This window comes from Moschus berezovskii, chromosome 4 (assembly GCF_049115385.1).
Source record: "Moschus berezovskii isolate FMDL1 chromosome 4, NW_MosBer_1.0, whole genome shotgun sequence".
In the NCBI taxonomy this organism is placed as follows: Eukaryota; Metazoa; Chordata; class Mammalia; order Artiodactyla; family Moschidae; genus Moschus; species Moschus berezovskii.
The window spans coordinates 4,426,111-4,453,292 of record NC_142463.1 but is presented as its reverse complement, the minus strand read 5'-3'; the positions used below and the strand labels follow the sequence as shown (position 1 = coordinate 4,453,292).

General features: G+C 49.8%; 1 protein-coding gene across 1 annotated transcript; it reads left to right on the top strand.

Annotated features, from left to right (window-relative positions):
* Nucleotides 1-12,267: 12,267 nt before the first annotated feature.
* On the top strand, nt 12,268-24,796 carry ACKR3 (atypical chemokine receptor 3). The gene is made up of 2 exons (XM_055403177.2): nt 12,268-12,399; nt 22,895-24,796. The coding sequence occupies exon 2, from the start codon at nt 22,921-22,923 to the stop codon at nt 24,007-24,009; it is 1,089 nt and encodes a 362-aa protein (XP_055259152.2). The 5' UTR covers nt 12,268-12,399; nt 22,895-22,920; the 3' UTR covers nt 24,010-24,796.
* Nucleotides 24,797-27,182: the final 2,386 nt, after the last annotated feature.

The following is a 27,182-nucleotide window of genomic DNA, read 5'->3' as shown; positions in this document are numbered from 1 at the left end:
AATATTGAAAGGGATCATACCCATTTTCACAGGAAGAAGGAAAAGGTTGAATTAATAGCTGAGAGGCCATAAATAAATGAGCTTGACAGGAGGGTCTCTGAGTGTAAAGTTTGGAAGAGTCTTTAAAAGTCCTATTGTGGGCTTCTCTGGTGGTCCCGTGCTGAAGGCTCTGCCTGCCAATGCAGAGGACACACTTCGATCCCTGGTCTGGGAAGATAACTAAGCCTGTGCACCACAGCTGCTGAAGCCCATGCGCCTAGAGCCCGTGGTCCACACCAAGAGAAGCCACTACAGCAAGAAGCCCATGCACTGCAACTAGAGAAAGTCACCAGCGCAGCCAAAGTCTTATTGATTCCAAATGCTCATGTCCCCATCATGGGGTGGCCAAGTTGATAAGACATCCAGGGCAAGGCAGCTACCTATGTCTAAAATGGTCAGGCAGTCCCTCCACATACTGAGCCAGCGTCCATCACCGGTTCTAGTCTGGGGGACAATTATCTTGTCGTCCACCTGACAGCTCTTCTAATACATGAACCCAGACCTTCCACTTTGCTCCTCCCCCAAGTCTTCTGCCTCTTGCAAACTATGTGTCGTTATGACCGCCCTGACATTCAGAAGCTTTTCACTCCACCAAGCACAGGTATGAGACTGGGTAGTGTCTCCACCCAAAAGTTTGTGCTCTGGTCATGTGAAATTGAGCAGGACCATTTCATTCATAACTGATCCATCTCATTGGCCACAGTGGTTGACCTAAGGCCTACTTCCTGATCTACGTTAGAAATGGGACTTTTCAGAGACAGTAAGTTAAAAATAGATACTGAAAGCCATGGACAGAAACTCACAGACAGGAAACCACAGATTCATATAGACATAAATAAGTCAGTGAATAAACAGAAAGTTTGAGGAAGAATGAGATATTCGCATAGATTCAAAGTCCCTCCCCTCAAAATCACACAGGAGAAAAGAGTAAGACAGTGAAGAAGTCTGACTGACAGTTCCTGAACCAAGGGATCAAAGTGAACATCAGTGCAGTAATGAATCAAGGGATCAAGTGAATATTGTCAGTACAGAAGTAGAACCAGGGAACACTGTTCACCCCTGATGTGCTGCAGAGAGAACACACGCCTGTGAGAAAAGTGAAAGTCGCTCAGTCGTGTCTGGCTCTTTGCGACCCACTTGGACTATGCAGTCCAGGGGATTCTCCAGGCCAGCATACTGGAGTTTGTAGCCTTTCCTTTCCCCAGGGGATCTTCCCAACCCTGGGATAGAAGCCAGGTCTCCCGCATTGCAGGTGGATTCTTTACCAGCAGAGCCACAAAGGAAGCCCACACCTGTGAGAATCCTTGCCAAAAATGCATAACCTATATCTAAGTACAAGGAACCATCAGACAAACCCAAATGGAAGAACAGTCTGCAATATAACTGTCTTGTTATTTTCAAACCTGTCCACACCGTGGAACTCAAGGAAAGACTGAAAAAATGCTGGACAGGCAAGGAAAGAGATATAATGACTGGGGCAAGCCACGATTCAGAGGCTCCTTTTTCTGTACAAGACACTGTTGGGATAAATGACAAAACTTGAATGGGCTCTGGAGACTTGGAGGCATGAACGATTTGGTGTTAATTTTCTGGATTTGGTGGCTGCTTTGGGATAAAAGAAGGAGAATATCCTTATTTGTGACAAAAGCTCATTAAGTATTTAAGGGGGTGATAGAACATCATACCAACCACTCAGTCTTAAATCGTCAGGAAAAGAAGAGTCTTTGTTCTCTGCTTATAATTTTTCTGTAAGTTTGTAATTATTTAAAAATTAAAAGGACAGAGGAAGGGAGGAAAAAAAGAAGGAACAAAGGAAGGAAGAATGGAATCTCATTTTAATTTGACCTCATACGGTGTTTTAAGCTCTTTAGAGGTATTTTCAAGCTACACGGAAATGAGAATATGTAACCCTATGAGCAGGTATAAATTTTATTAGATCTACTTAGATGTTTCTTCTTTGATTGTCTTCAGGTTTAGGTATTTTTTAAGCTGAAATTACTTTTAGACTTTGAAGCTAAAATCTTTATATTGAAGTTTGTGGAATGTTAAATCACAATACTTTTGAATGTTGCCAAAGTTTCAGAAGAATGAGACTTGGTCTGACCTGATGTGCTTGGTATCTCATTAGGCTCTCCATGCTTTGATACACTCTCCTGGCAAAAGTCTCCTGGGCTCACTCAGAGATCAGAAAACATTGTATTCTGTGTCAAACCTTACAGTGAAGTAAAAGTAGAGGAAGCAGTGCTTCACTCAGAATTTTCTATTCAAGCTTTTTTTTTTCCTTTTCTTAACATTTAAAAGCTAAGAATGAAAAATTTCAAATATGGAGAACAGCAAATAATACAACGTATGCCCATGGACGCATCTGTAAGATTTAACAGGTGAGAGTATTTTGTCTAAAGAAATAAAAACATTACAGAGACAGTGTACATACTCCTGTTCCTCACTCCACTGTATTTCTCTTTCTCTCTGCTGATGAAACCTTTGTCCTCAGGTTGGTATATAATCGTTCTTCCATCGATGTAGGCTCTTTGTACAGTTCCACAAACAATATATACTTTTCTTTAAATGCTTTAATTTTTATATAAAGATTATCACTTTGAATGTATAATATATATATGTGATTCTGATGCTGGAGACGACTGAAGGCAAAAGGAGAAGGGGGCAGGAGAAGATAAGATGGTTAGATAGTATCACCTACTCAATGGACGTGAATTTGGGCAAACTCCAGGAGATAGTGGAAGACAGGGGAGTCCTGCACGCTGTGGCAAACAGCTGGACATGACTTAGCAACCGAACAACAGTAACAAATATGTACACTCTACAACTTTTCAGAATAGAATCAGTAAAATTTAATGAAAATCACAGGGCTTCTCTGGTGGCTTGGTTGGTAAAGAATCCGCCTGCAATGCGGCAGACCTGGGTTCGATCCCTAGGTTGAGAAGATCCCGTGGAGGAGGGCATGGCAACCCATTCCAGTATTCTGACCTGGAGAATTCCATTGACTGTATATGTATAGTCCACAGGGTCTCAAAGAGGCGGACGTGACTGAGCGACTTTCACTTCACTTCACTCACAGATCTCAAGTATAGAGTTTTATAAAATTTGAAAGATATATATGTCACCACCTGCCCAATCAAGATAAAGAACATGACCATTCACATCAGAAAATTCCCCTCCAGTTAATCCCCACCCCTACAGGCAACAACCATTTGATTTCTACTCTGATACTATAAATATCATTGTTCTTAAACTTTTCTAATTGCTATGGAGCCTTTGTTGAATATCAATGGACTGTATATTGGACTGTAAAATGAACATTTCATGCAAAGATGGGCACAATAAAGGACAGAAATGGTATGGACCTAAGCAGAAGATATTAAGAGGAGGTGGCAATAATACACAGAAGAACGATACAAAAAAGATCTGAATGACCCAGATAACCACGATGGTGTGATCACTTACCTAGAGCCAGACATCCTGTAATGTGAAATCAAGTGGGCCTTAGGAAGCATCACTATGAACAAAGTTAGTGGAGCTGATGGAATTCCAGTTGAGCTATTTCAAATCCTAAAAGATGATGCTGTGAAAGTGCACAGCACTCAATATGCCAGCAAATTTGGAAAACTCAGCAGTGGCCACAGGGCTGTCAAAGGTCAGTTTTCATTCCAGTCCCAAAGATTGTTCAAACTACTGCACAATTGCACTCATCTCATATGCTACCAAAGTAATGCTCAAAATTCTCCAAGCCAGGCTTCAACAGTAGGTCCAGATGTTCAAGCTGGATTCAGAAAATGCAGAAGAACCAGAGATCAAATTGCCAACATCTGTTGGATCATCTAAAAACAAGAAAGTTCCAGAAAAACCTCTATGTCTGCTTTATTGACTACGCCAAAGCCTTTGACTGTGTAGATCACAACAAACTGAGGAAAATTCCTCAAGAGATGGGAATATCAGACCACCTGGCCTACCTCCTGAGAAATCTGTATGTAGGTCGAGAAGCAACAGTTAGAACTGGGTAGGGAATGACAGACTGGTTCCAAATCGGGAAAAAGAGTATGTCAATGCTGTATACCATCACTTTGCTTATTTAACTTATATGCAGAGAACATCATGCGAAATGCTGGACTGGATGAAGCACAAGCTGGAATCAAGACTGCTGGGAGAAATATCAATAATCTCAGATACGCAGAGGATGCCACCCTTATGGCACCAAGTGAAGAAGAACTAAAGAACCTCTTGATGAAAGTGAAAGAGGAGAGTGAAAAGGCTGGCTTAAAACTCAACACTCAGAAAACTAAGATCATGGCATCTGGTCCCATCACTTCATTGCAAATAGATGGGGAAAAAATGGAAACAGTGACAGACTTTACTTTCTTGGGCTCCAAAATCATTGCAGATGGTGACTGCAGCCATGAAATTAAAAGACATTTGCTTCTTGGAAGAAATGCTATGACCAACATAGCATATTAAAAAGCAGAGACATTACTTTGCCAACAAAGGTCCATCTAGGAAAAGTTATGGTTTTTCCAGTAGTCATGTATGGATTTGAGAGTTGGACCACAAAGAAGGCTGAACGCTGAAGAACTGATGCTTTTGAACTGTGGTATTGGAAAAGACTCTTGAGAGTCCCTTGGACTGCAAGGAGATCCAACCAGTCCATCCTGAAGGAAATCAGTCCTGAATATTCATTTGAAGGACTGATGCTGAAGCTGAAGCTCCAATACTTTGGTCACCTGATGCAAAGAATTGATTCATTGGAAAAGACCCTGATGCTGGGAAAGAGATTGAAGGTGGGAGGAGAAGGGGACAACAGAGGATGAGATGGTTGGATGGCATCACCGAGTCAATGGACATGAGTTTGAGTAAGCTCTGGGAGTTGCTGATGGACAGGGAAGCATGGCCTGGTGCAGTCTATGGGGTTGCAAAAAGTCAGACACGACTGAGCTGAACTGAACTGATTGGACTGCACATGTGTGTCTATTTTTGAACTATTTTTTCTATCTATTAATATTTATCTATCAAGAGAATACCACACCAGATTGATCATGTATCTGTATATTAAGTCATAAAATCACAAAGTATAAGTTCTCCAACATTCTTTCAAGTTAGTTTTAAATATTTTTGGGTCTTTTCAATTGCCATTAAAATATAAAAATCAATCTATTAATTCTGCCAAAGAATATTCTGGCATTTTGATTAGGACTGTATTGAGTTTACACACAAATTTAGGAAGAATTCATGTGTTAACATGTATCGAGTTTCCCAATCCATGAACATGCTTTACCTCTTCATTCATTTTTGAGGTGAGCATAGGAACCCACTCCAGTATTCTTGGCTGGAGAATCCTATGGACAGAGGGGCCTTGCAGGCACCATTCCCTTTGGTTTCATTTAATTTCTCTCATGGCTGTTTAGTTCTCGAATTTGTTTTGTAGATTCATCCGGATTTTTTCTATGCAAATAATCATGTCAACTGCCAATAAAGAAAGTTTTACATGTTTTTCCCAATGGCAGCCCACTCCAGTACTCTTGCCTGGAAAAGTCCCTGGAAGCAGAAGCCTGGTAGGCTACAGTCCATGGGGTCGCAAATTGTCAGACATGACTGAGCGACTTCACTTTCACTTTCTTTCCAGTCCATTGCCTTTATTTCTTTTTTTCCTTATCGAGACTAGCTCAGAAACCAGTACAATGTTGAAAGGAGATGGTAAAAGTGGGTATCTTTGCTTGTTTTTAATTTTAGATGCAGTTAAGGTATTCAGTTTTTCAGTGTTAAGTATAATGTTAACTAAGTATTCATACATGCCCTATATGAAGTGTATACATTGGTTATATCAAACTAAGAAACTAAATCAAATCAAGATCATTTCATTTTCAGATTGCTAAAAGTTATCATGAATTGGTTTTGAAGGTTTTCAAATGCTTTATTAATTTAGTGAGTTCTATTAATTTTGAAATGTTTAACTGGCCTTGTATTTCAAAAATAACCCCCACTTAGTCATGATATATTATACTGTTGTATTTGATTTGCTTTTTAAAGGATTTTTATGTCTGTGTTCATGAGGGATATAGGTCTGCAAGATCTTTTTGGCTAATGTCTGGTTATTTCCAGTTAGAGTTCTTATAAATAGTCCTGTTATAAACATTCTGGCATTTATTTTTGCTGCAATATAACACCTTTAAGTTGTGTATCTATGTTGCAATGGAACTTCTGGGTCATAGGGTATATGTATGTTTAATTTTAGCAAATCCCACCAAAGTGGTTGTGGTATTTTGCACCTCCACCATTCGGGCACAGTGTGTCACTGGACGTGTGTGCTGTGAGCTACTTGCTACTAGTCTGCAAAGGGTTAGGCCCAGAAATCGAGAGTGAACATTTAGAAACTTCTAGAAATGTACCACAGCTGTGGCGCACGGAGCCACAGCCGGCAGCCTTGTGTGACAGTGCAGACCGACACTTCAGATGGCACGCCTGCCTGAGGGGGCCCAGGCAGGGGCTCCTGTCCTCATGCTTCTCAGTGGACCACGTGTTGGTCTGCACTGCCCGGGAACCTGCAGAAGGATGCTGGTCTTTCAGCACACGAGTGTGAGAGGCAGGGGTGTGTGGGGTTCTGGTGGCCCCACAGCCTTTGCTAACATTCAGTCATCTCATTTTATTCTTTCCGATGGGGGTCGAGTTGTCTGGCCCTGTTATTTTAGTTTGTATTTTCCCGATGACTAAGGAAGTTGTACACTTTCCATATGTGTTTAGGTCATCTGGAGATCCCTCTGTGTGAAGTATCTACCTGTTCTTTTTTTTTGCCCACTTGCAAGGTTTATAGTTTTTCAACTGAAATATTTTTGTCGTTCAGTGGCTCAATCATGTCTGACTCTTTGCGATCCCATGGACTGCAACACACCAGGCTTCCCTGTCCTTCACCATCTCCCACAGCTTGCTCTAACTCATGTTGATCAAGTTGGTGACGCCATCCAACCATCTCATCCTCTGTCACCCCCTTCTCCTCCTGCCTTCAATTCTTCCCAGCATCAGGGTCTTTTCTAATGATTTGGCTCTTTGCATCAGGTGGCCCAAGTATTGGAGCTTCAGTTTCAGCATCAGTCCTTCTAATGAATATTCAGGATTAATTTGGTTAAGGGTTGACTGGTTTGATCTCCTTGCAGTCCAAGGGACTCTCAAGTGTCTTGAGAATTGAAATATAGTTGATTTCTAATATCACGTTTGTTTCGGGTATACAGCAAAGCAATTTACACACACACACATATATTCTTTTTCACATTCTTTTCCCTTATATGTCATTACAAAATATTGAGTATCGTTCCCTGTGCTATACAGTGGTCTTTGTGGGTTATCCATCTCATATATAGTAATGTTTATATGCTAATCTCAAGCTCCTGATTCAGTGTTAATGTTTTAGGTTTCCCCAAAACCCTTAACCTGGACTCTTTCCTAAACAACCCCCCCCCCCGCCCCTGCCCACTGCTACAAGGGAGATGAGCCAAATAGCAGGAGAGCAAAACCCTGATTTAAAAGGGAGATTTGTCTGAGTTTATTCAGGTCATATTTATGAGCACTCACCATGAGCCAAGCATCGAGTGTGCCCACAAGAACACAGCACTGAAGCAACACAGGCACATTCTTGCTCCGCAGGAATTTACACCGGCGGGTAGAAGTCAAACGCGAAATGCTGACTTTGGATGGCGAGTAAGTGTTACGAAGAAAACAAAATAATGAGGGGAGTAACTGGGATGGGGAGATTCTTTGGCTTGAGCGGAGAAAGTGTTTCTAAAGCAATCGTATTTAAGCCTGGAACAAGATAATGAGGAGAAGGCAGCCATACAACAATTACCGGAAATAGCATTCCAAGAACAGAAAACATCCGGGGCAAAGGTCCTGAGGTGGAAACAAGCTGGTCCAGGTCTGGATTAAAGACTATTCTCCTACTTGGGTCAAATCTGATAAAATATATGCCCCACAGGCCAAGTGCAGTGGACGCTGGCGGTGTTGCTCCCAGGCCCCCTTGATCCCTTTCTGGTTCTATGTTCCCCCCGGGCACCCTTAATGTGAGTTTACTGCCCAGGCTTGAGCCTGGGTGAATCTGTGAGAGGCTGACCTCGATTCCTTGAGCAGTTTTGCCCACGCAGGTTAAGAACAGGAAGGATCTGTGGTTACATTCCCCGACCCATCACCCAGCAGCCCAGATCCACTGGTTGAAGGATACAGGACAGGAAAACTAGCTTCCTTGCCTGGCGTTGGCACAAATTAGGGTGCAATTTAGGCTTCAGAGAGACATCAGGGATCAGGCTACAGTTGAGACTTAGTCAGAAATGTTATCTCTGGTTATGTTTCCCCCTACACTTGCGTGCTTATTCTGGGAGCACTTCTTTAATACATCAGTGCCCCCTGAATTCTCATCCAAGAGTCTGCTTTTAGAACCCTGATACACTTTTTACATTTCTTTAATGAGTATGTCTTTCGGTGCTAGAAAGCTGGGTAAACCAGGTTGAATCTCCCTCTTTTTCACAGGCAATGACCACCCCCTCCCCCACTTCCCCACCCCGCCACTCCCTGCCCAGGGGCAGGCTGCCCACTCCCTCTGGGCCTTAGTTTCCTCAGTTACAAAAGCAGGACAAAAAAAAGACATTTTATGTTAAGGGCTGCTGTGATGGTTAACTGAAAGAATGCAAAACTTAGGAAAGAAACTGGCAAAAGTCACACACTCACAGCTGTTATTGCGCAAAGTTTAGGAAAGAGTTCATAAAATGTTGCAAGGCTTTAGTTTTATATCTTCAGTGGTGCTCTGCGTCACCAGAATTTGGCCAGGGCCAGGGGATGAGGAAGGAGAGAAATAGCCTTTCTGGGACCTACAAGGTGCCTCCAACCTTTTCATTTAAGCCTGAGAGTGAAAGTGAAAGTTGCTCAGTTGCGACTTTTTGTGACTCTTTGTGACCCCAATGGACTATACAGTCCATGGAATTCTCCAGGCCAGAATATTGGAGTGGATAGCCTTTCCCTTCTCCAGAGGATCTTCCCAACCCAGGGATCAAACCCAGGTTTCCCACATTGCAGGTGGATTTTTTACCAGCTGAGCCACCAGGAAAGGCCAAGAATACTGGATTGGGTAGACTATCCCTTCTCCGGCGGATCTTCCCGACCCAGGAATCAAATGGGGATCGCCCGCATCGCAGGCTGACTCTTTACCGGCTGAGCTACGAGGGAAATCCTAAGCCTGAGATGCACCTGCCAAGAACTGAAGGTTCTGTTATAATCACTTTAAAGACAGGAACCTAAGCATCCAAAGAGATAAGATGCCTAAGGAGACATGGTGTGTGAGTCAGGCTCTAAATCAGACCCATCGGACCTGAGCCCAGCCTGGGACCTCCATCCCCTTGCGGGCAGGGCTCTGTCTTCCCTTCCAGGTCCTTTCACCATGCCAGGCATTGGCATCTGTAGTTCAAGGGGGATGTCCAGTCCTGGCTGAGATGACTCCTGCCAGGCCAAGCCTCTGGCTGGTTCCAAGAATCTGTAACATGCGTGTGATGTGCTGAGGTTGCGAGGAAGACCCGCCCTGGGGCCGGGTTAGTCTTTGGCCCTTGGGCAACGGTGCAGGGGAGCCTCTGTGGGCCACATATGCAGTCATCAGAGACCACTGTCTCTTCATCCTACTGTGCCCCCCAAAGCCCCCACCCTGCTTGTCATCAGGAGACCACCGTCTCTTCATCCTAACTGTGCCCCCCTGAAGCCCCCACCCAGCTCGCCACAAGTCTGGCCCTCCAGGATCCCTCTGAAAGGGAGCTGGGGTTTCGAGGTAGGAGGTTGATGGGGCCACATCCACAGGCAAATAAGAGACCAGTGGGGACAGCTGCTCTGTGGGGGTCTAAAATCCCAGGTGCAGATTATAGACAGGGAAAGGGGGGCTTGGCTGAATACCCCTTGACGGCGCCACTGCACAGAGTAGTCAGGGCTAGGAATGGGTCAAGGAACTATGAGTTCTGGACAACCCTAGGCACAGCGACCCATTTCTGCTTCAAATTTCCCATGGGGGTAAGCAAACCCATTCCTCCCCAACTAACCCCTCCATTAGAAAGGCAATCCTAACAGCAGGGCAGACTTCCAAACGTTGCAAGAGACATTTTGGGTCCCAGGGTGATGGATTCCTGTTCCCAGCAAAACCTGGCTTACTTACCCTCTCAAATCCCCCAGGACTGGGTTCTCCGAGAAGACTGGAGTGGGGACAGCCAGGGGAGTACTCGGACCCAGGAGGGTGGTGGGCAGGCGCACACAGCTCTGTACCCAAACCGGTACCAGGATCCCTGCGCCCCTCACCCTCCTCTGTACGTTGAGCTGGGCGCCGCAGCCCAGCCCTCTCCGGGAGCGCGGGCCCCACAGCATCTTACCTTAAGTGGGTTCTTTTTATTTTTAACATCTAGTTTGACTTTTCCTTCCTCCGCCTTAGCAACTGCATCCTGTCACGCTGGTTTTTCTGTGAGGAGGCTTGCTTTCTTTTCAACACAGCACGCCTAATTGAGAGCAGATTCAAACCCATCCTGCCTTTCGGTCTGGCCCCCAAACCTGCCAAAGGTGAATCGCGTTCACTGAGGGACAGATCAAGTTCATAGACATAGAAGGTCAGCCTGTGCATCGCTGTCAGGAGGAGGGCAGCTCTGTCCTGGCCGCTGCCGCGGGCATTTGTCAGGCTCAGATGCAGGGTCACCTGCCAGGAGAAAACAGGTCTGGAAAAGTCCTGAGCGTGTACTTACAGACTCCCCCAAATCCTGCGTGTGTGATTCCCGGCGGCCCGCGGTTTTACTTCATGGCCACTTTCACTCTGCGAGCTCAGAGATGGGGCTTCGGGTGCCCAGGAGACTGGGCAGGAAGAAGGTCTATGCCAGTTGCTAAGGACAGCGACCCAAGGAGCAGGGACAGCGTGGGCAGACCCCCTCTGAGAGCCTCCCGGAGCAGGTGTGCTCTTAGCTTGTATTTTGGAGTGATTTCCACTGTGCTGGTGAAGTTTCATCTAAACAAAATATTTCTTTTATTGAGGGCTTTCTGCAACACGGAGGCCTTCTGGCTGCCTAAGAGTTTGACCTCCCAATTCTCCAGACTCGGCATTTGGCCGTCTGCTGGTATTTTTAGTAGAAGTATAAAAAGAACCTCAGAAAGTTTGGGCTGGGGAGAGGGAGGGGAGAGGACTGGGTGCCTTCATAAGTGACTTGAGCCATGGAGCTAACAGCAGGAGGCAGAAAGCAAAACAGAAGCCACAGACCAGGACATTACTCTGGGGGAAAAGCTCAGTAAGCATGGTTTTAAAAGTGAAAGTTCAGGTCCTTGTCTTACCCTTGATTTATCTAAATAGGGCAGTAGAGGTGATTATTATGTGAAGCACATTTTTAGGTCTAATTCCCCCATGGACAGAACTTCAGCTACCCACTTCTAGATAAGAATGTATATGTCAATAATAAAAGTAAATATTTGTTAAATTAACCTCCGAAGAGGACATTATCAAAAGACATGTCTGATACCTCTAATGTGTGTCTGGCACTAGGTAGGTGGTTCAGAAGGTTATTTTCACTAGACTTTCAAGATTTACAAATAAAAGAATCTAAATGAAATCTATTACAAATACCCTGTCTCCTCCTTTGGGGGTAGTATGATGTGGTACAGATTCATTGCTCCCCTTCCAAAACTGTTGCTTCTGTTTTGGAGGAATTAACAAAAACAACCCAGTCTTAATAAATCAACACCGAAGTTCAGAAGTTCAGAGCAATTTGTCTTGGGAACAAAGTCTTCCCTAGAGCTAAGAGGCATTCAAAGGAATTCTTGTTGTTAACGGGATTATTAAAGATATCCCTGAGACCCAGATAAATATTTGATGATTTGGCAAAGCGCTGGGGTTTCTTTGCCGGTGTTTCTTCTGCTGACGCATCTCCCCCCTCCACCTAGGGTCTGGACCTTGTAGCTTCATTAGACTCTGCAAATGAAGGCAGGCTAGGATTTCCCCAGAGTATGCTTGTGTGCGAGAGCTTGGCCGGAAACCACAGATCGGGGTTTACAAGAGAGGTGAGGGTGCGCGCGCGCGTGCAAGTGTGTGCGTGCATGCAAGCATGTGTGTGCGCGCGCCCCGGCGCGCGCGCGCACGGAGGGAGGGTGGCCGGGGCGGGAGAATGGAGGGGGAGGGGGCCCGGGAAGGGAAGCAGCAGATGCCGGTTACAAAGCTGCCATCTAGAGGCCGCCCGCCCGCAGTGTATATAACGCGAGTCTGCAGCCCCGGAAAGCTCACACTTCTGCAAACTGCTCAGCCGTAAGGCACCGAGCGCCGGAACCCAGAAGGCGAGCCCGGAGCCGGAGGAGCCCAGCCGCCAGGTAAGGAGACGCTGCTGGGTCACCAGGTGGACGGCGGGCAGGGGTCTGCTCTTAAGCGCAGTGGTCTTTTTCTAGAGCTCTTCTTTCTAATAAGCTCTGATGGGTGCTGGCGAGTCCGCAGCTCTGGTTTCCGAAAGCCCAGGCGGCGTGCTGCCTTGCGAAGTGCGGCTGCTAACTGGCGGCTTCCCGTGGGCTGCAGAAAGTCAACAAGGGCTGTTTTCTGAAGTGCAAGGCGCTCTCTCTGTGTGTCTGTTGAATTGAGGAATCTGAGGTTCATCTGCAAGCAGACTGTCCATCCCTCTTGCTCAAAGTTGGCATCGGGGTCAGCTTGGCACCGCTGCCTACCTGTTTTCTCTTCTGTCTCTCCACTGGGGAAACAGAGCTGGCACTAAACGTGTAGTTCCCGAAAGATGTGCCCTTTATGAAGAGGCGTCCTCCAGCGGAGAAGAAAACCGGGCTGAGAGTCGTTGTGGGTCCAGAATGGGTTTGAATTCAGTGCTCTGGAGGATTACCAGAGCCTGTAAATCCGGAAGCTGTAAGAGTGAATGTTAAATACAGCCCGGCTGTCTTGTCCCTCCACTGCATCCTTCTTAATCTGACTATTTGCTGTTCGCTCAGAAGGTGTTAAATCCGACTTCAGTTGGAAAAAACAAAAAGGCACACACAAGTCTAGGATTTTGCACTGGATTGTGCTCTCGAAGTAAAAAAAACATGAATTTTGTTTGATTTTGTTCGCCTGCATAAAGATCTGAGGAGTGACTCAAAACTCTGCAGTGAGGTCAGGCTTGGGTGGTTAGCCAAGACTTGTAAGTTCCAGGGAGAATGAGAAGTTGTAAAAGTCAGACTGCCTGTCTCCCTTTTTCTTTCTCTTTCTTTCTTTCTCTCAATTCATTTGCTCACACCAGGATCATTACGTTTTCCAGACGTAGAAGAGCCCCCCCCCCCAACCCGAAATGGTTTACAGCCCTTTGAAGGTATTTCATGCCCTGACATCTCTTGAAACATTCATTCTGCAGAGTCTCAGTGTGGTAACTTTTTCTTTTCTCTTTAAACGGGCAGATGCTGCCTTTGTGTTGCTTTATTTATTCCAGGGAAATGCGGAGATCAAATAGGCTCTCCTAGAAAGGCAAGTGGAGGCGGCTGGTGTCTGCGCTTCACTTTCCATAGATTTTAAATGGATAAACTGCTTGCCCTTCTTTCATCAGCCCTTGAGCTTCCCCAGATGCAGAGCCTTTTTCTAAAGCAGAGTTGCACATGGGGAGCTCTAACTTGGAAACAATTTGCTCTTTTTTCCCCAGTCTCTGCCATAAACACTCCAGTGTGCACCAACTGTGGAGCCCCACACCACAAGCTCCTGGGGATGGGGGTGGGGGAGGAGGGCTGCATGGGATTCTGGTGGAAAAGCAAAAGAAAATTGAGACTTGCTGCTGTGTTTTGCTGCTCATCTGATTTTTTAAAGGGGTGTGCATTGCAGTTGTCATTTTTTAAAAGTTCTGGAAAGTACAGTGCAGGCAGCATGCAGATGCTTAACTGAGTCAGGACTTCCGAGGTTATCCCGTATTAACATCCCATCTTGAGAGACTGGAGAAGGTATTATGGTTTCTAATCAGGTCCAGAACAGGAGAAGTATAGTCTTTCTGGATGGAAAAAAAAAACCCAAAACAAAAAAAAACCTTCTTAATCAGGAACAGTGGCTTTTTGTCTGATCATTCCAGGCAGAGAGAGAGGCTCGTGTTTTCCAGGAGACACCAGGGAAATTGGTTACTCAAACCTGAGACTGAAAGAGAGTCATTTTATGAACCCTAAGGGTAACCAGGAGAAGAAAGAAACCTTAAAGGTTTTAGGACTTGAGATGGTTCTCAGTGATTCTGCAGAACACGAGTAGAATTCCGGGCTAGAAAGTATTTGTATTTTTCATCCAGGCAACCACAGAACTTGGTTTTTATTCAGGGACAGAAATAGTTTTAGAAGGGCTTCCAGACAAATTGCATGTGTGTAGGTGGAACTTTGTGTGTCATGTCAAGTGTTTTTAAAAGTCCAGGAAATTATAGCTCTGGGAGACATATGTTTTATTAAAGTGAAAGCAAGCAGAAAAAAAGGAAAGAATGAGGAAAAAGGGGGCAGTTCTCTGATTTTGAATACTTAATGATTTGCTGCTGGAATCTTTGATCCTTTGGTTACACAAGAATTGACTCAGCTTAGAAGTGGAAAAAAACAAACGTCGTTGCTTGGTTCTTCAAGTGATGAGAGAGTTGCGTATTTTCATAGTGAAAATTTTGCTGAGCCCTAAGTAGATTTGGAAGCTGACTCTGCTTTGTTCCGAGGTGGAGGGGCTGAGACCCCCTCGGGTGGTGCCCTCGGGCAGGGGACAGATAAGGGGGCAGGGGGCTGCCTGGGGGACTGCCAGCCAGATGGCTAGCACCTCCCGGTTCTCTCGCGGTCCAGGAAACCTCTGTCCAGTCTTCTCCTAGTTGTAAGTCTAAGATGGGAACCCCGCGGTGTGTAGCCCAGGGTTTGGGGCTGTCCTAGGCTGGCTGACCCCCCACCGCTCGTCTTGCTTCTAAGCTGGGTGGGAATTATGGCTCTGGTTACACCCGCCAACCCAGACGGCAGCCTTTGTGCCGTGGGAACCTCTGGGTCTGCCCTCCTGGGTCCTGTGCCGCTTCCCAGTCAGGCCGCTGAGCACAATAGAACAGATCAGGTTTCTGGATGTGGGGTTCCTTCTGTTTCCCCAAATTCTCCCGTGTATCAATGCGAAGTGTGTCTGAGGACTCTGGAAATAGATGGCCTCTATCTGGATTAGGGTTTGGATTTTTCTCTCTCTCTCATTGCTTTTTTGAGTTCTCAAACGACTCAGCAGTTCTTGTGAAAAATAACAGCAGCCAGGATGGTATTGTTCTGTTTGTTTGACGGGGGTGGGGGGAGACAGACTGCCCTCCTGCCTCCATTCTGCTCTCAGCCCTAGTAGGTGGCCTCTCAAGCCTGGGCGGAAACTCTCCTGGACATCCCCATAGACTTAATTCAGGACTGATTAAGAAATGAGACAAACCCCAGAGCCGTGCAGTTTCCAAAGGACTTTTAGAACCGGTGCTCTGGGACAACCCAGAGGGATGGGTGGGGAGGGGGGTGGGGGGACACATGTATACCCGTGGCTGATTCATGTCGATGTTTGGCAAAAACACCACAATATTGTGATTAGCCTCCAATTAAAATAAATTAACTAATTTTAAAAAAGAAAGGAATGGTGCAGGTCTTCCGTATGTAAATTGCACTCCTGGAGTAGAAAGGGTGGGGCTTTCTCAGGAGACCAGAGTCTGTGTCCCCCGGAGAGCCCCTGGGGAGTGGGGAGGATGAACAGAGCTGGTTTCAGCCACACACACCCCTGAGTTTCTGGTCCTGCAGCCTGTCTGGCCTCAGTTTCCAGGTGCCCAGCGGCAAGGTTAGCCAGGCTGGGTGATCGTGTTGGGACAAGACTGAGTTGTTCCGTGAAATTCCACCCTGGAAGGACATGAGTTGAGCCCCAATAGCAGAAAAGCCAATGAAGAAGGTCACCTGTGGGCACAGGTCCCGGAGAGCCCAGGGTCCCCTTGGCGTCCGAGTCGGTGCCCTGGGTGCCCTGGCCCACATTACCTTCTCTGCACTGCACCCTGGCCTGACAAGCACCCGGCTTCCCCTGCAGGCCTTCTGCGTGGTTTGTGCTGCCTCGTCCCTCAAAACCCTTTTCTGCCCCAAAGCCAGGCCCTTGTTCAAGACCGTGGTGGCTCCCGCATGGACAGGCTCAGCTAGGTTCGGTGACCCTCCTGTAGCACGTCACTGGCCACCCCAGCACCCACTTTCCTCTGGGGGGTCCCCATCGGTCACTGGAGCGGAAGTCCCTCTCCACCTTCCAGCAGCATCCACACTGCCTTCCTGCCTTCCCGACCCTCTCGGTTAGCTGGCGGGTCCCCGGGGGTGCGTGGGGAGTGATGATTCTGGTCTGTTATTGCCCCAGAGCAGTGCCTCTCACAGAAGGGGCTTCATAAACACCAGGGGGCATAGAAACGGGTGAGACTTAGCTCAAGGGACGGTTCTGGAAATGTCTCCTCGGGGCTGCTGTTTCCATTGATAGTCTCACATTTCTGGTCTCGGGAGCTTGAGTCACTGTTGATTGATTGATTATGAATTCATTGATCACCTGCTTTGTCCAGGTGCCATTGCTGGCTGCCCTGCACACAGGCAGTAAGACATCGTGGGGGTGGGGGCTAGAGGAGGAAGGAGGGGGGACAGGGGAACAGCCCAGCAACACGGCGTGAAGGGGCAAGGCCTGGCTGGGAGTGGGAGTAATGGAGGGCACGAATGGGGATGGGATTTACTGGGGAGAGGAGGGCCTGCCGGGCCGGTCGGGAGGGGTGTTCCAAGTCTGTGACTGGAAACTGCAGACATGCTGAAGGCGGTGCTGCGGACCTCTGGCTGGGGACCTGAACGTGGGGCAGTCTGTGTCCTGCAGGGAACGACTGTGGTCCAGTGGAAGGACGTGCTCCTTGCAGGCCAGAGCACCGGCCCACGGAGACCCTGAACGTGGAGATGCCTCGTTCTGGCTTTGCCCTCAGCTTGCTGGGTGAGCGCAGGGAGACCACTGGGGGCCGCTTGGAGCTGCCCTGTGGTCACCAGGGAACCTTGATTGATGAATAATAAGCCTGAGAGGTGAGGGGACATCTCCCTTCCAGTAAATGGGGACGTGAGTGGGTAGATGAGTCTCTTACAGATGCCAGTGCGGGGTTGGGGGGTGGGGGTGACATGGTGGACAGACAGTGGTTCTCCATCCTGCAGGCCATAGGAAAATCTACATCCTGTCCTGGTAGAAGTGTGATGCTCTCTGGGTGCAGATGTTGGACCCGGAATTTACAGGAAGTGATCCCTGTAGAGGGAGCTTGGTGAGAGAAACCAGTACCCATTGGGAAAAAGGGAACGAGAAAAAGTGATGCTGATTACTGCTTTCTTTTCAGCGGGGTCCCTCTGGTCTAGAAAAAATGGACCACGAAGCGTCCTTGTCCTGTGGGACATTCCTCCCTCCAGTAAAATTTCCATAACTCTTGATGCCAAGTTTCAAATCACACAGAAGTGTGTCGGGTGAAAGCTACAGTCCCCTCTTTGTCCTCTCATCCCGCACTTCCAGCCCAGTTTTACGCTCACTGCAGAGCTTTTCCCGCGCTTTTACGCACGTATGGGTGTGTGTCCGACTCTTTGTGACCTGATGGACCGCAGCCCACCAGGCTCCTGTGTCCGTGGGATTCTCCAGGCAAGAATACTGGGGTGGGTTGCCGTGCCCTCCTCCAGGGGATCTTCCTGGCTTAGGGACTGAACCCACGTCTCTTGAGTCTCCTGCCTTGGCAGGCAGGCTCTCTACCACCAGTGCCACCTGGGAAGCCGCTTCTGCACACACGTGTACCTGTGAAAATGCACATGATTCTTTTCTTGGCAGGTGTGTAAGTGTAACTTTCCGTGTTCATAAAAGCATTCCCTCTTTCTTTGCACAGTTGTATTATACTCCAGATAGGGGTTTGAGGTCCTTTATGGATCGACATTCATGTTGTCTCCAGTTTTTTTTGCTGGTATATAAATAGTGCTTCAGTAAACATCCTTGCATCTTGGGAGTATGTATTTTGCGAAGAGAATGTGTGAACTTGTGAGATAAAAGAACTGGAAGAATCTTTCTCCCAAGCCCTGTCGCTTTCCTTCCACGAGGAATCTTACGCAGATGTTATTAACCTGTGTCAGAAGTCCTCTCTCATTCTCCTGCCCTCCCTGGTGGGGGCTCTGACCCCCAGGGACGCAGGTGGTGGGCAGGTGTGACTGTCACCCATAAGTCCCTCCTGAGCTCTGGCCCAAGCTGCTGGGAAGGGAACTGCTGGCTTATTGCAGCAGAGGGGGTCTGGTCCATGTGGACTTGGGAGTCGGCTTCAGGCCCTGGGATCCTCAGCCTCACCACTGCCCTTCCTGCCATTGCAGACCAGCCACATGGCCTGGAGATGTCGCCGTGTATACGAGGATCACGGCCCATCCTTCCTAGTTGGCATAGGCAGTGAGCCTTCCAGTTGCATGGGATGACCCCTCGCTTTTCCTGGGGCCAAGTGGAGACTCTGGTGAAGAGTCTCAGGGAGTTTGAGTGGCCTCAGGGAGTTGATGGGACACCTCCCTCACCCCTGCCACCCTCACCCGTTCTCCCTCAGGTTTGGCTGGGCCTCGGGGAGCCAGGGGCCTGGGTAGACGTTTTGCAGTTGCTGGATCACATCTTTGTTCAGGTCAGGGTCTTGAGAGCATCACCTGTTAAAATCTAAGACAGTGACTTAGGAAGTTCGTTGTCTTAGGTGTGGGGACCACCCATGGTTAACCTCGGGCCTCCTGGACACAGGCTCAGAGGCCCACCGATTGCATTCGACATGACCTGGCAGATGTCTTTACATGATACTATTCTCTTTTTCTGGAAAGAGCCCTTGTTTGTTTCCAAAACAGAACAGGTGAAAAGTGACCGGTGACGCGGGCTGCGCTCTCCTGTGGCATTTTCCGCCCTCTTTGGCTTCCTGTTTATGTCTGCGGGGGGCTGGATTGCTGCCTGCTTGTGTGCACAACTCCCCTCTTGTGGCCTCCTTTCCTTCTCTGGACCCCTGCAGCCTCTACCCTGGGAGGGGAGGGGCCGGTGGGCTCCCTGGAAGAGGGCCGGTGGGCACAGTGTAGGCCTCTGGCTCATCTCCTGGGCTGGTGGCTGGTCAGTGATTGGTGGTGGATGATTGGTGAGCCAGCTGGCTTTCAAGCTCCAGCATGGCACCCCCCTAAGCCTCTGCTGTCCCCCCAGCCCCTCCTGGAAGGTTCCCCATGCTGCCCAAGAGGAAACGGAGAGGACGACTGCAGGGCGGAGGGGGCGGTGGACCGACTCTTAAGTCACCTTCTGGGCCCAGAGGACGCGTGATCATTAAGTCAGGTTTTCATTGTCCAGAGGCCAGAAACCTAAGGACCCGATGGGGTCCCCGAGCCTTTCCCACCTTGGCTGCGGCCCAGGGGATGCCGAGGCCCAGAGGCGTGAGTGTGGACGGTCTGCTGTGTGGGAGACGTGGGCCTTGGAGGGACACAGACTCCTGGTGTTTCCTGTAGGCCTCCTGCGCCCGTGGGCCCCTCCGTCCACACTGAGCCGTGCCCCTCCGCCTGGGTGCTGGGGGCACGGTGTGTCCAGTGAGCGGGATGACTCCTTGGGGGGAAGATGGAGGTGGGGGCATAGCATCTCGGTCAGGCTTCCTTTTGCTTGAGCCCCTGTGCACGGCGCAGACCCCAGAGATTCTGGCTGCATCTGTGGACGCCTGGCAGGGCTGTGCCAGGGCGGGCAGAGGAAAGGCACCCCGGCCAGGCCCCAGCCCCGCTCTGCCCACCTCTGTGGGACAGCGGCTCGTCCTCCGGCTGAGTTCTGCAGGGCCCCGGGTCAGATGAGGTCATGGACTGAAAGTGCTTTATAAGCTAAAGTGAAAGTGTTAGTCGCTCAGTCGCGCCGGCTCTGCAACCCCACGGACTGCAGCCCGCCAGGCTCCTCTGTCTGTGGGATTTTCCAGGCAAGAATACTGGAGTTGGGTTGCCATTTCCTCCTCCAGGGGATCTTCCCAACCCAGGGATTGAACCCATGTCTTTTCTGTCTCCTGCATTGGCAGAAGGGTTCCTTACCACTAGCGCCACCTTTACCACTAGGCCTTAGGGAAGCCCCATGCCGGGCGGCAAGTGTGTTTCATGGATCACAGCCTGGTTGTGGTGAAGGGGCTTGTGTTACTCAGTGCAGCTGTGAGCCGCGAGTCCGTCACCCGAGATGGACGGGTCACAGTGAAGAATTCTGATAAAACGTGGTCCACTGGAGAAGGGAAGGGCAGACGGCTCCAGTATTCTTGCTGTGAGAACCCCATGAACAGTATGAAAAGACAAGAAAGTATGACACTGGAAGGTTGGAAGCCCCCGCTAGGTTGGAAGGTGTCTTATGTGCTTCTCCCAAAAGAGCAGAGGGCAATTTCTAACAGCTCCAGAAAGAATGAGGTGGCTGGGCAAAATCGGAAACGACGCTCAGCTGTGGATGTGTTTCATTTTAAGGAGATGGGAAACAAAAGGGGGCCACACCTTATAGCCACATAGGAGAGCAAAGCCCCAGTCCTCCCCTCCCTCTCTCCTGAAGCTGGCGGTGCAGCGGGCAGCATCAGGTCCTGGCTGCTCAGCGGCCCAGGGTGGCGGGAGGGCCAGGAGGACCTTGAAGGCAGGGTCTGGAGGTGCCTGCCCCCCCGAGGCCATCCAGGACTGGTGTCTCACAGGTGTGTGCTGTGCGTCCACGTCCGCTCTGGGTCCTCCAGCTGCGTCTTCCACAGTCTCTTAGGAGGATGAGTTTATTTGTCCTAACTTGACCTTGGGCTTCCCTGGTGGCTCAGCTGGCAAAGAATCCGCCAGCAATGCGGGAGACCTGGGTTCGATCCTTGGGTTGGGAAGATCCCCTGGAGAAGGGAAAGGCTACCCACTCCAGTATCCTGGCCTGGAGAATCCCCTGGACTGTGTAGTCCATGGGGTCGCAAAGAGTTGGACACGACTGAGCGACCTTCACTTCACTTCAACTTGACCTTGCTGATTTTCCATGCGTGCCCTCTGGTTGGGTTTTGCAACAAGTCGGTGGTCCCAGGGCTCGAGTGTCCTCCTGGTGATGGGGGGAGGCTCTGAGGACCACCAGGTTTCCTGGCCTTAGGCCCCGTGGTTCCACCACCTCCTCCTCAGAGGTCCAGCTGTGTCCAGCAGCAGCAGGGGACGCTGAGGCCTGGTCAGGTCACCTGGAAGGGAACCAGTGGCCACTTGCCACTTACAGACAGCAGCTGAGGGCCGTCTCCATACCTGTGGTCCTAGGGCAGGTCCTCAGCTGTGAGTCTGAAGGCTGAGGTGGCCCTGGGCGGCATCAGGTGGTTGGCCTCACTTCTGGGGCGTCTGCTTATTTCCCCTGGATGTAAAGGCATCAGCTTGCTGTCTTTGGGAAGCTCCAGGGCAGGACATTGACCACTTAGCCATTTGGTCAGTTTTGAATGTGGAGCGAGAAGTAAGCTAGTCTGTGCTTTTTGATAGGTCAAGAGAGGGGGAGGATGCAGCTTTGAGCTTCTGTTAGAGTCTGTCCTCAGCCCTTGAGTTCTTAGGTAGCCCTGGGGGATGGGGGCTGGTGCCCTGAGAAAGCAGTGGCAGATGACAGGTTAACGAGGCTCACAAGAAACACTAATGAGGGAGGAGCACAAATCCCGGCCCAGGACGGTCTGCTCACCAGAGGGTGCTCTCCCAGCTGGGTCTCTGTGGAACGTTAGCCCAGCCGCTGGGCCCTGACTCAGAGATCATCCTTCCCCATCCTCCGGGACCTCTCGTGTGTGGCCTGGGGTCCACTTTAGATGAACTTGGCAAATAAGCTTGGCTTGCAGTCCTTACCTGTGACGGGGGAGAGGGAGGAACAGACCCCTTACTCTAGAAGGTGACGTCCAGCAGGGTACCCTTGGGCCGAGCGGTTTCATTTTATACCCTCTTCCTGTGGGGTCGCAGGGAGGCTGTCCACCCAGGGTGGTGGTGGGGGGACTTCAGTGCCTTCAGGTGGGCAGGTCAGCAGGAGACAGCCCCGGGCAGCTCTCAGAGCTGGTGTTCGTGGGCTGTTATGCCCAGGCGCAGCAACGCCCCAGGCGTGGATTCTTCTGGGTATCAAGATGGTGCCATGGAGAGTGTTAGCCTTACGCCAGATCAGAAGGGAAGGCCAGTGGGAAAAGCCAGCCCCTCCAAGACCCAGCTTTGCGTCTTGGTACAAGTTGCTCTCAAAGCAGCTGCACAAATAAAAGATGGAAAACCAGTGACCACATTCGGAGATGGCCGGTCGGTGGCTCTGAGTTGCGAATCACTTGGCAAAGTCAGAGACTGTGGATGGGGGTGCAGTGAAACTACGGGGCGGGCCATACCCTGTCCACACCTCCAGCAGTCTGCAAACCGCAGGCAGCCCGACACGGCCGAGCGGGACGCTTGTTACTCATCAGTGCAGGGAACAGATCCACCCCCTGCTCTTGGGTACGTGGGTGAAATGCCTCTGCTGTCCGCAGGGGAAAGCGAGCTGGCCACCTCCGGGCTGAGGCTCAGCTGCCCGACGTCCCTCTGACCCCCCAGAATGTGTCAGTTTCACATCCGGGGCACAGCCCAGGCTGGTGACTTCTTGAGAACACAGTCCTGCAAAGACAGAGGAAGCGAACACTTTCACTCTTTGAGAGAGATGGATTCAGGTTCACATGGTTTTAGAATCCGGGTGTGTTTTAACAGATTCTGGCACGGTCAGTTTTCTTCTCTCCTTTCTTTGCAAAGTTACTTGGGAGCTACCGTGAAACTGCTGAGCAGACAGGGGTGCTGGGAAAGTGCTTTACAGGCCTGGAGCATTTGCTCAACGGATCCATTCTTCTCTTGCGTCTTTTAAAACTGCATTTGCGTTTGTGTGCAGGCCGTTGGACCGCCGCCCTCGACACCATGGATCTGCATCTCTTGGATTACTCGGAGCCGGGGAACTTCTCCGACATCAGCTGGCCCTGCAACGGCAGCGACTGCATCGCGGTGGACACGCTGCAGTGCGGCCACATACCCAACAAGAGCGTCCTGCTGTACACGCTGTCCTTCGTCTACATCTTCATCTTCGTGATCGGCATGATCGCCAACTCCGTGGTGGTCTGGGTGAACATCCAGGCCAAGACCACCGGCTACGACACGCACTGCTACATCTTGAACCTGGCCATCGCCGACCTGTGGGTGGTGGTCACCATCCCCGTCTGGGTGGTCAGCCTCGTGCAGCATAACCAGTGGCCCATGGGCGAGCTCACGTGCAAGGTCACCCACCTCATCTTCTCCATCAACCTCTTCGGCAGCATCTTCTTCCTCACCTGCATGAGCGTGGACCGCTACCTGTCCGTCGCCTACTTCGCCAGCACCTCCGGCCGCAAGAAGAGGCTGGTGCGCCGTGCCGTGTGCGTCCTGGTGTGGCTGCTGGCCTTCGGCGTGTCCCTGCCCGACACCTACTACCTGAAGACCGTGACGTCCGCCTCCAACAACGAGACCTACTGCCGGGCCTTCTACCCCGAGCACAGTGTCAAGGAGTGGCTCATCGGCATGGAGCTGGTCTCCGTGGTCCTGGGCTTCGCCATCCCTTTCTCCATCATCGCTGTCTTCTACTTCCTGCTGGCCCGCGCCATCGCCTCCTCCAGCGACCAGGAGAAGCAGAGCAGCCGGAAGATCATCTTCTCCTACGTGGTGGTCTTCCTGGTGTGCTGGCTGCCCTACCACCTGGTGGTGCTGCTGGATGTCTTCTCCATCCTGCACTTCATCCCCTTCACCTGCCAGCTGGAGGCCTTCCTCTTCACGGCGCTGCATGTCACGCAGTGCCTGTCCCTGGTGCACTGCTGTGCCAACCCCGTGCTCTACAGCTTCATCAGCCGCAACTACCGCTACGAGCTGATGAAGGCCTTCATCTTCAAGTACTCGGCCAAGACAGGCCTCACCAAGCTCATCGACGCCTCCCGCGTGTCGGAGACTGAGTACTCCGCTTTGGAGCAGAACGCCAAGTGACAGCGCCCCCTGTGGCCTCTGGACCTGTGTGCTGCGCTCCAGCCGGGGGGACCCACCGGGCTGCCTGGTTTTCTGGAGGAAAGCCGAGTGGCTTCGGGCTTGGTGACCCTCGTTGGCATGGAGAGGGGCAGCCTGTGTCCCTATGGCTCCTTTCTCACTCTCGGCCCGGCGTGACCCTCGTGGGGCCCCTGTGACAAACCCCCGGCGCTTGTCACACCAGCTTCGGGACAGGCTTGCCTGCACTTCTGTAACATAGGACTTTTCTGTGCTGCCTGAAGGTTTTGTAATGGGGATTTGTATTTAAATATTAAGACTCTATTTTTCTCACTCTCAATGTACCCTCTCAATGTATTTGAAAGTTTATATTTTAAATATCGTATGGGAGGTATCCATGCTGACATGTACTCAGTGTCGTAGTTCTGAGGTTAGTTTGACTTCCGTTTTGACTAAGGATGACATTAATTGTTAGCTGTTTTGAAAGCCTCTCTCTCTATAAATATATATATATATATATATAAATATATACGCCAGTCTTGGCTGAAATGTTTTATTTACGATAGTTTTATATCTGTGTGGTGCTAGGGCCGGTCTGGGATACGGAACGAAAACTGGTCTATAATGCAGTTTATGACATTAATATTATTGTAAAGTGACATTAAAAATAAATGCAGGACACTATCCCAGTCTGTAACACGGCACACAAAACAAACCCTTGTATTCCAGAGAGTTCTTTCCATCTGTAAGTTATTTTTTTTTTAATAAAGATTTTTTTTTCAAAGCATGTTTGGCATTCAGGCAGCATGTTTGATGATAATATACAAATATTTACAACATAGGTGATCAACCTAATAAAGATGCTTAAAGAAAGGAATACTGCCGGAAAAGCAAAACCCAAGAGGTTAACTTGGATGAAATTACATGAAAGGAAAAACATCTGAGTGCGAGTGTTGTGGTTTAATATTTTTTAAATTTCTGCCCATGTTTAAGGGAGGGGAGCTGGTTGGTAGCTGCACCTGTCAATGCAAAATTGGCAAAGTCCCGGTCTGCCGTCTGCCCAAAAGGGTTTCGCGACTGGAACTCACTTCCCGGCTGAGGCCCTGTGGATTAAGCCCTTTCTTTTTCTCTGGTCAAGACAGACTCTTCATTTAAAAGGTAATCCATCCATGACCCTGTTCTTCTGGCCATGCAATATGTACAATCCTGGCCTGTGCGTCACCAAATTAACCCACTTTACTAGTAGTCAGGAAGAGCCCTCTCATGAAGCCTCTACGGTCTACACGGGCCACAGGAGCAGCGGGGGGGCTTGGTGGGCGTGTCTGGGCAGGAACCCAGAGGAGGGCGTGGCTCCCCGTGCGGCCCTCCCACCTCCCCCTGATTGGACCGATGAACAGAGAGCTTTTGCCAACACAAAGGTGGACCCGGACCGGGACTCCAGGCTCGACTGGGAACCTGGGGGCTGCCCGTGCCACCGTAGGAAAATACCCTGGGCACGTCGGTTTCCACAGCAGGCAGCCCCCCAGGCCCTGCTTCCAACCTACTGCGGGAGGCCTCCCCTTCTCAGAGGGCTTAGGGCTGAGAGTTGTGAAACCCAGCTTACATGTGATTTTAAACATCTACTTGATACGCATGTTCTCGGGCCCATGTTGTGGTTTAGCCCCTAAGTCGTACCCAGCTCTCTGCAACCCCACAGACTAGTCCGCCAGGCTCCTCTGTCCATGGGATTCTCCAGGCTAGAATACCGGAAGGGTTTGCCATTTCCTTCTTCAGTGGAATCTTCCCGACCCAGGGATCAAACCTGGGTCTCCTGCATTGTCAGGCGGATTCTTTACCGCTGCGCCGCCACCAGGGAAGCCCTTGCCTTCTTCCAAACAGAATTTAGGTCAGATGGTAATGTAGCAGGTGAATAATAACCTAACCATAGGTGAAGACACCAAGATCAGGGAGAAGGGACAGGAGGATGGTAAAGTGAAATCAGAGGAGATTATGACCCAAATATACGTTCTTGATGATAGAAAAGGATTGCAAGTTTGCTCTGTGCTGTCTAGTGGCCTGAGTTCAGACAGAAACACACTCACCATGTAGTCAGTGCAAAGCGGGGTGTGGATTGAACCCCCAGGTTCAACTCTGCAATTTGTTGTTCAGTTGCTCATTCGTGTCCAACTGCAGTACTCTAGGCTTCCCTGTCCTTCCCTATCTCCCGGAGCTTGCTCAAACTCGTGTCCATTGAGTCAGTGATGCCATCCAACCGTCTCATCCTGTCATCCCCTTCTCCTGCCCTCAGTCTTCCCCAGCATCAGAGTCTTTTCCAACGAGTCGGCTCTTCGCAATCAGGTGGCCAAAGATTGGAGCTTCAGCTTCCGCATCAGTCCTTCCAATGAATAGTCAGGACTGATTTCCTTTAGGATTGACTGGCTTGATTTCCTTGCAGTCCAAGGGACTCTCAAGAGCCTTCAACACCACAGTTCAAAACCATTAGCTTCAAGCTTCAAAAGCATCAAAAGCTTCAGCGTTCAGCCTTCTTTGTGGTCCAGCTATCACATCCATACGTGACTAGTGGAAAAACAGCTCTGTAATAGGCAAACAAAAATAATTCAATGTTGAGGCCCCATCTCTGCCATCCAGAGGCGCCCCGTCCCCATCCCCACTGGCGTCTGCTGAGATGTCCTCTGGTTCTCAGGCAGGGCTCCTCTGACAGTCCAGTTCAAGGGTCTCTGTCTGCCATTCCACACCACGCTGGACCACAGTGTACTTGGGTACTGGGTAGGCTGCAGCCTGCTCTTTTCTGCATTCCCAACTCTTGAAGCCCATGAAAATCACCAGTCACTTCCTCCTGCGTGGAGGTGTGGAGGGAGAGAGGGGGACCTGAATCTGGACATGTCGTGTAGATTTCGTCTCCCTGCAGAGCTCAGCACACAGTGTCGCAGACTCCTGTGTGTCTTCGGGGTGCAGGCTCCATCTGCGGGATGTGCCAGCGACAGCCCTCTCTGCTCCTTCCAGAAATCTTCTTCTCTGCCCTGCCCCTGTGTGTGTGCCTGCTCAGTTGCTCAGTCATACCTGACACTTTGCGACCCCATGAACTAGTCTGCCAGGCTCCTCTGTCCATGGTATTCTCCAGGCAAGAATACTGGAGTGGGTTGCCATTTCCTCCTCTAGGGGATCTTCCTGACCCAGAG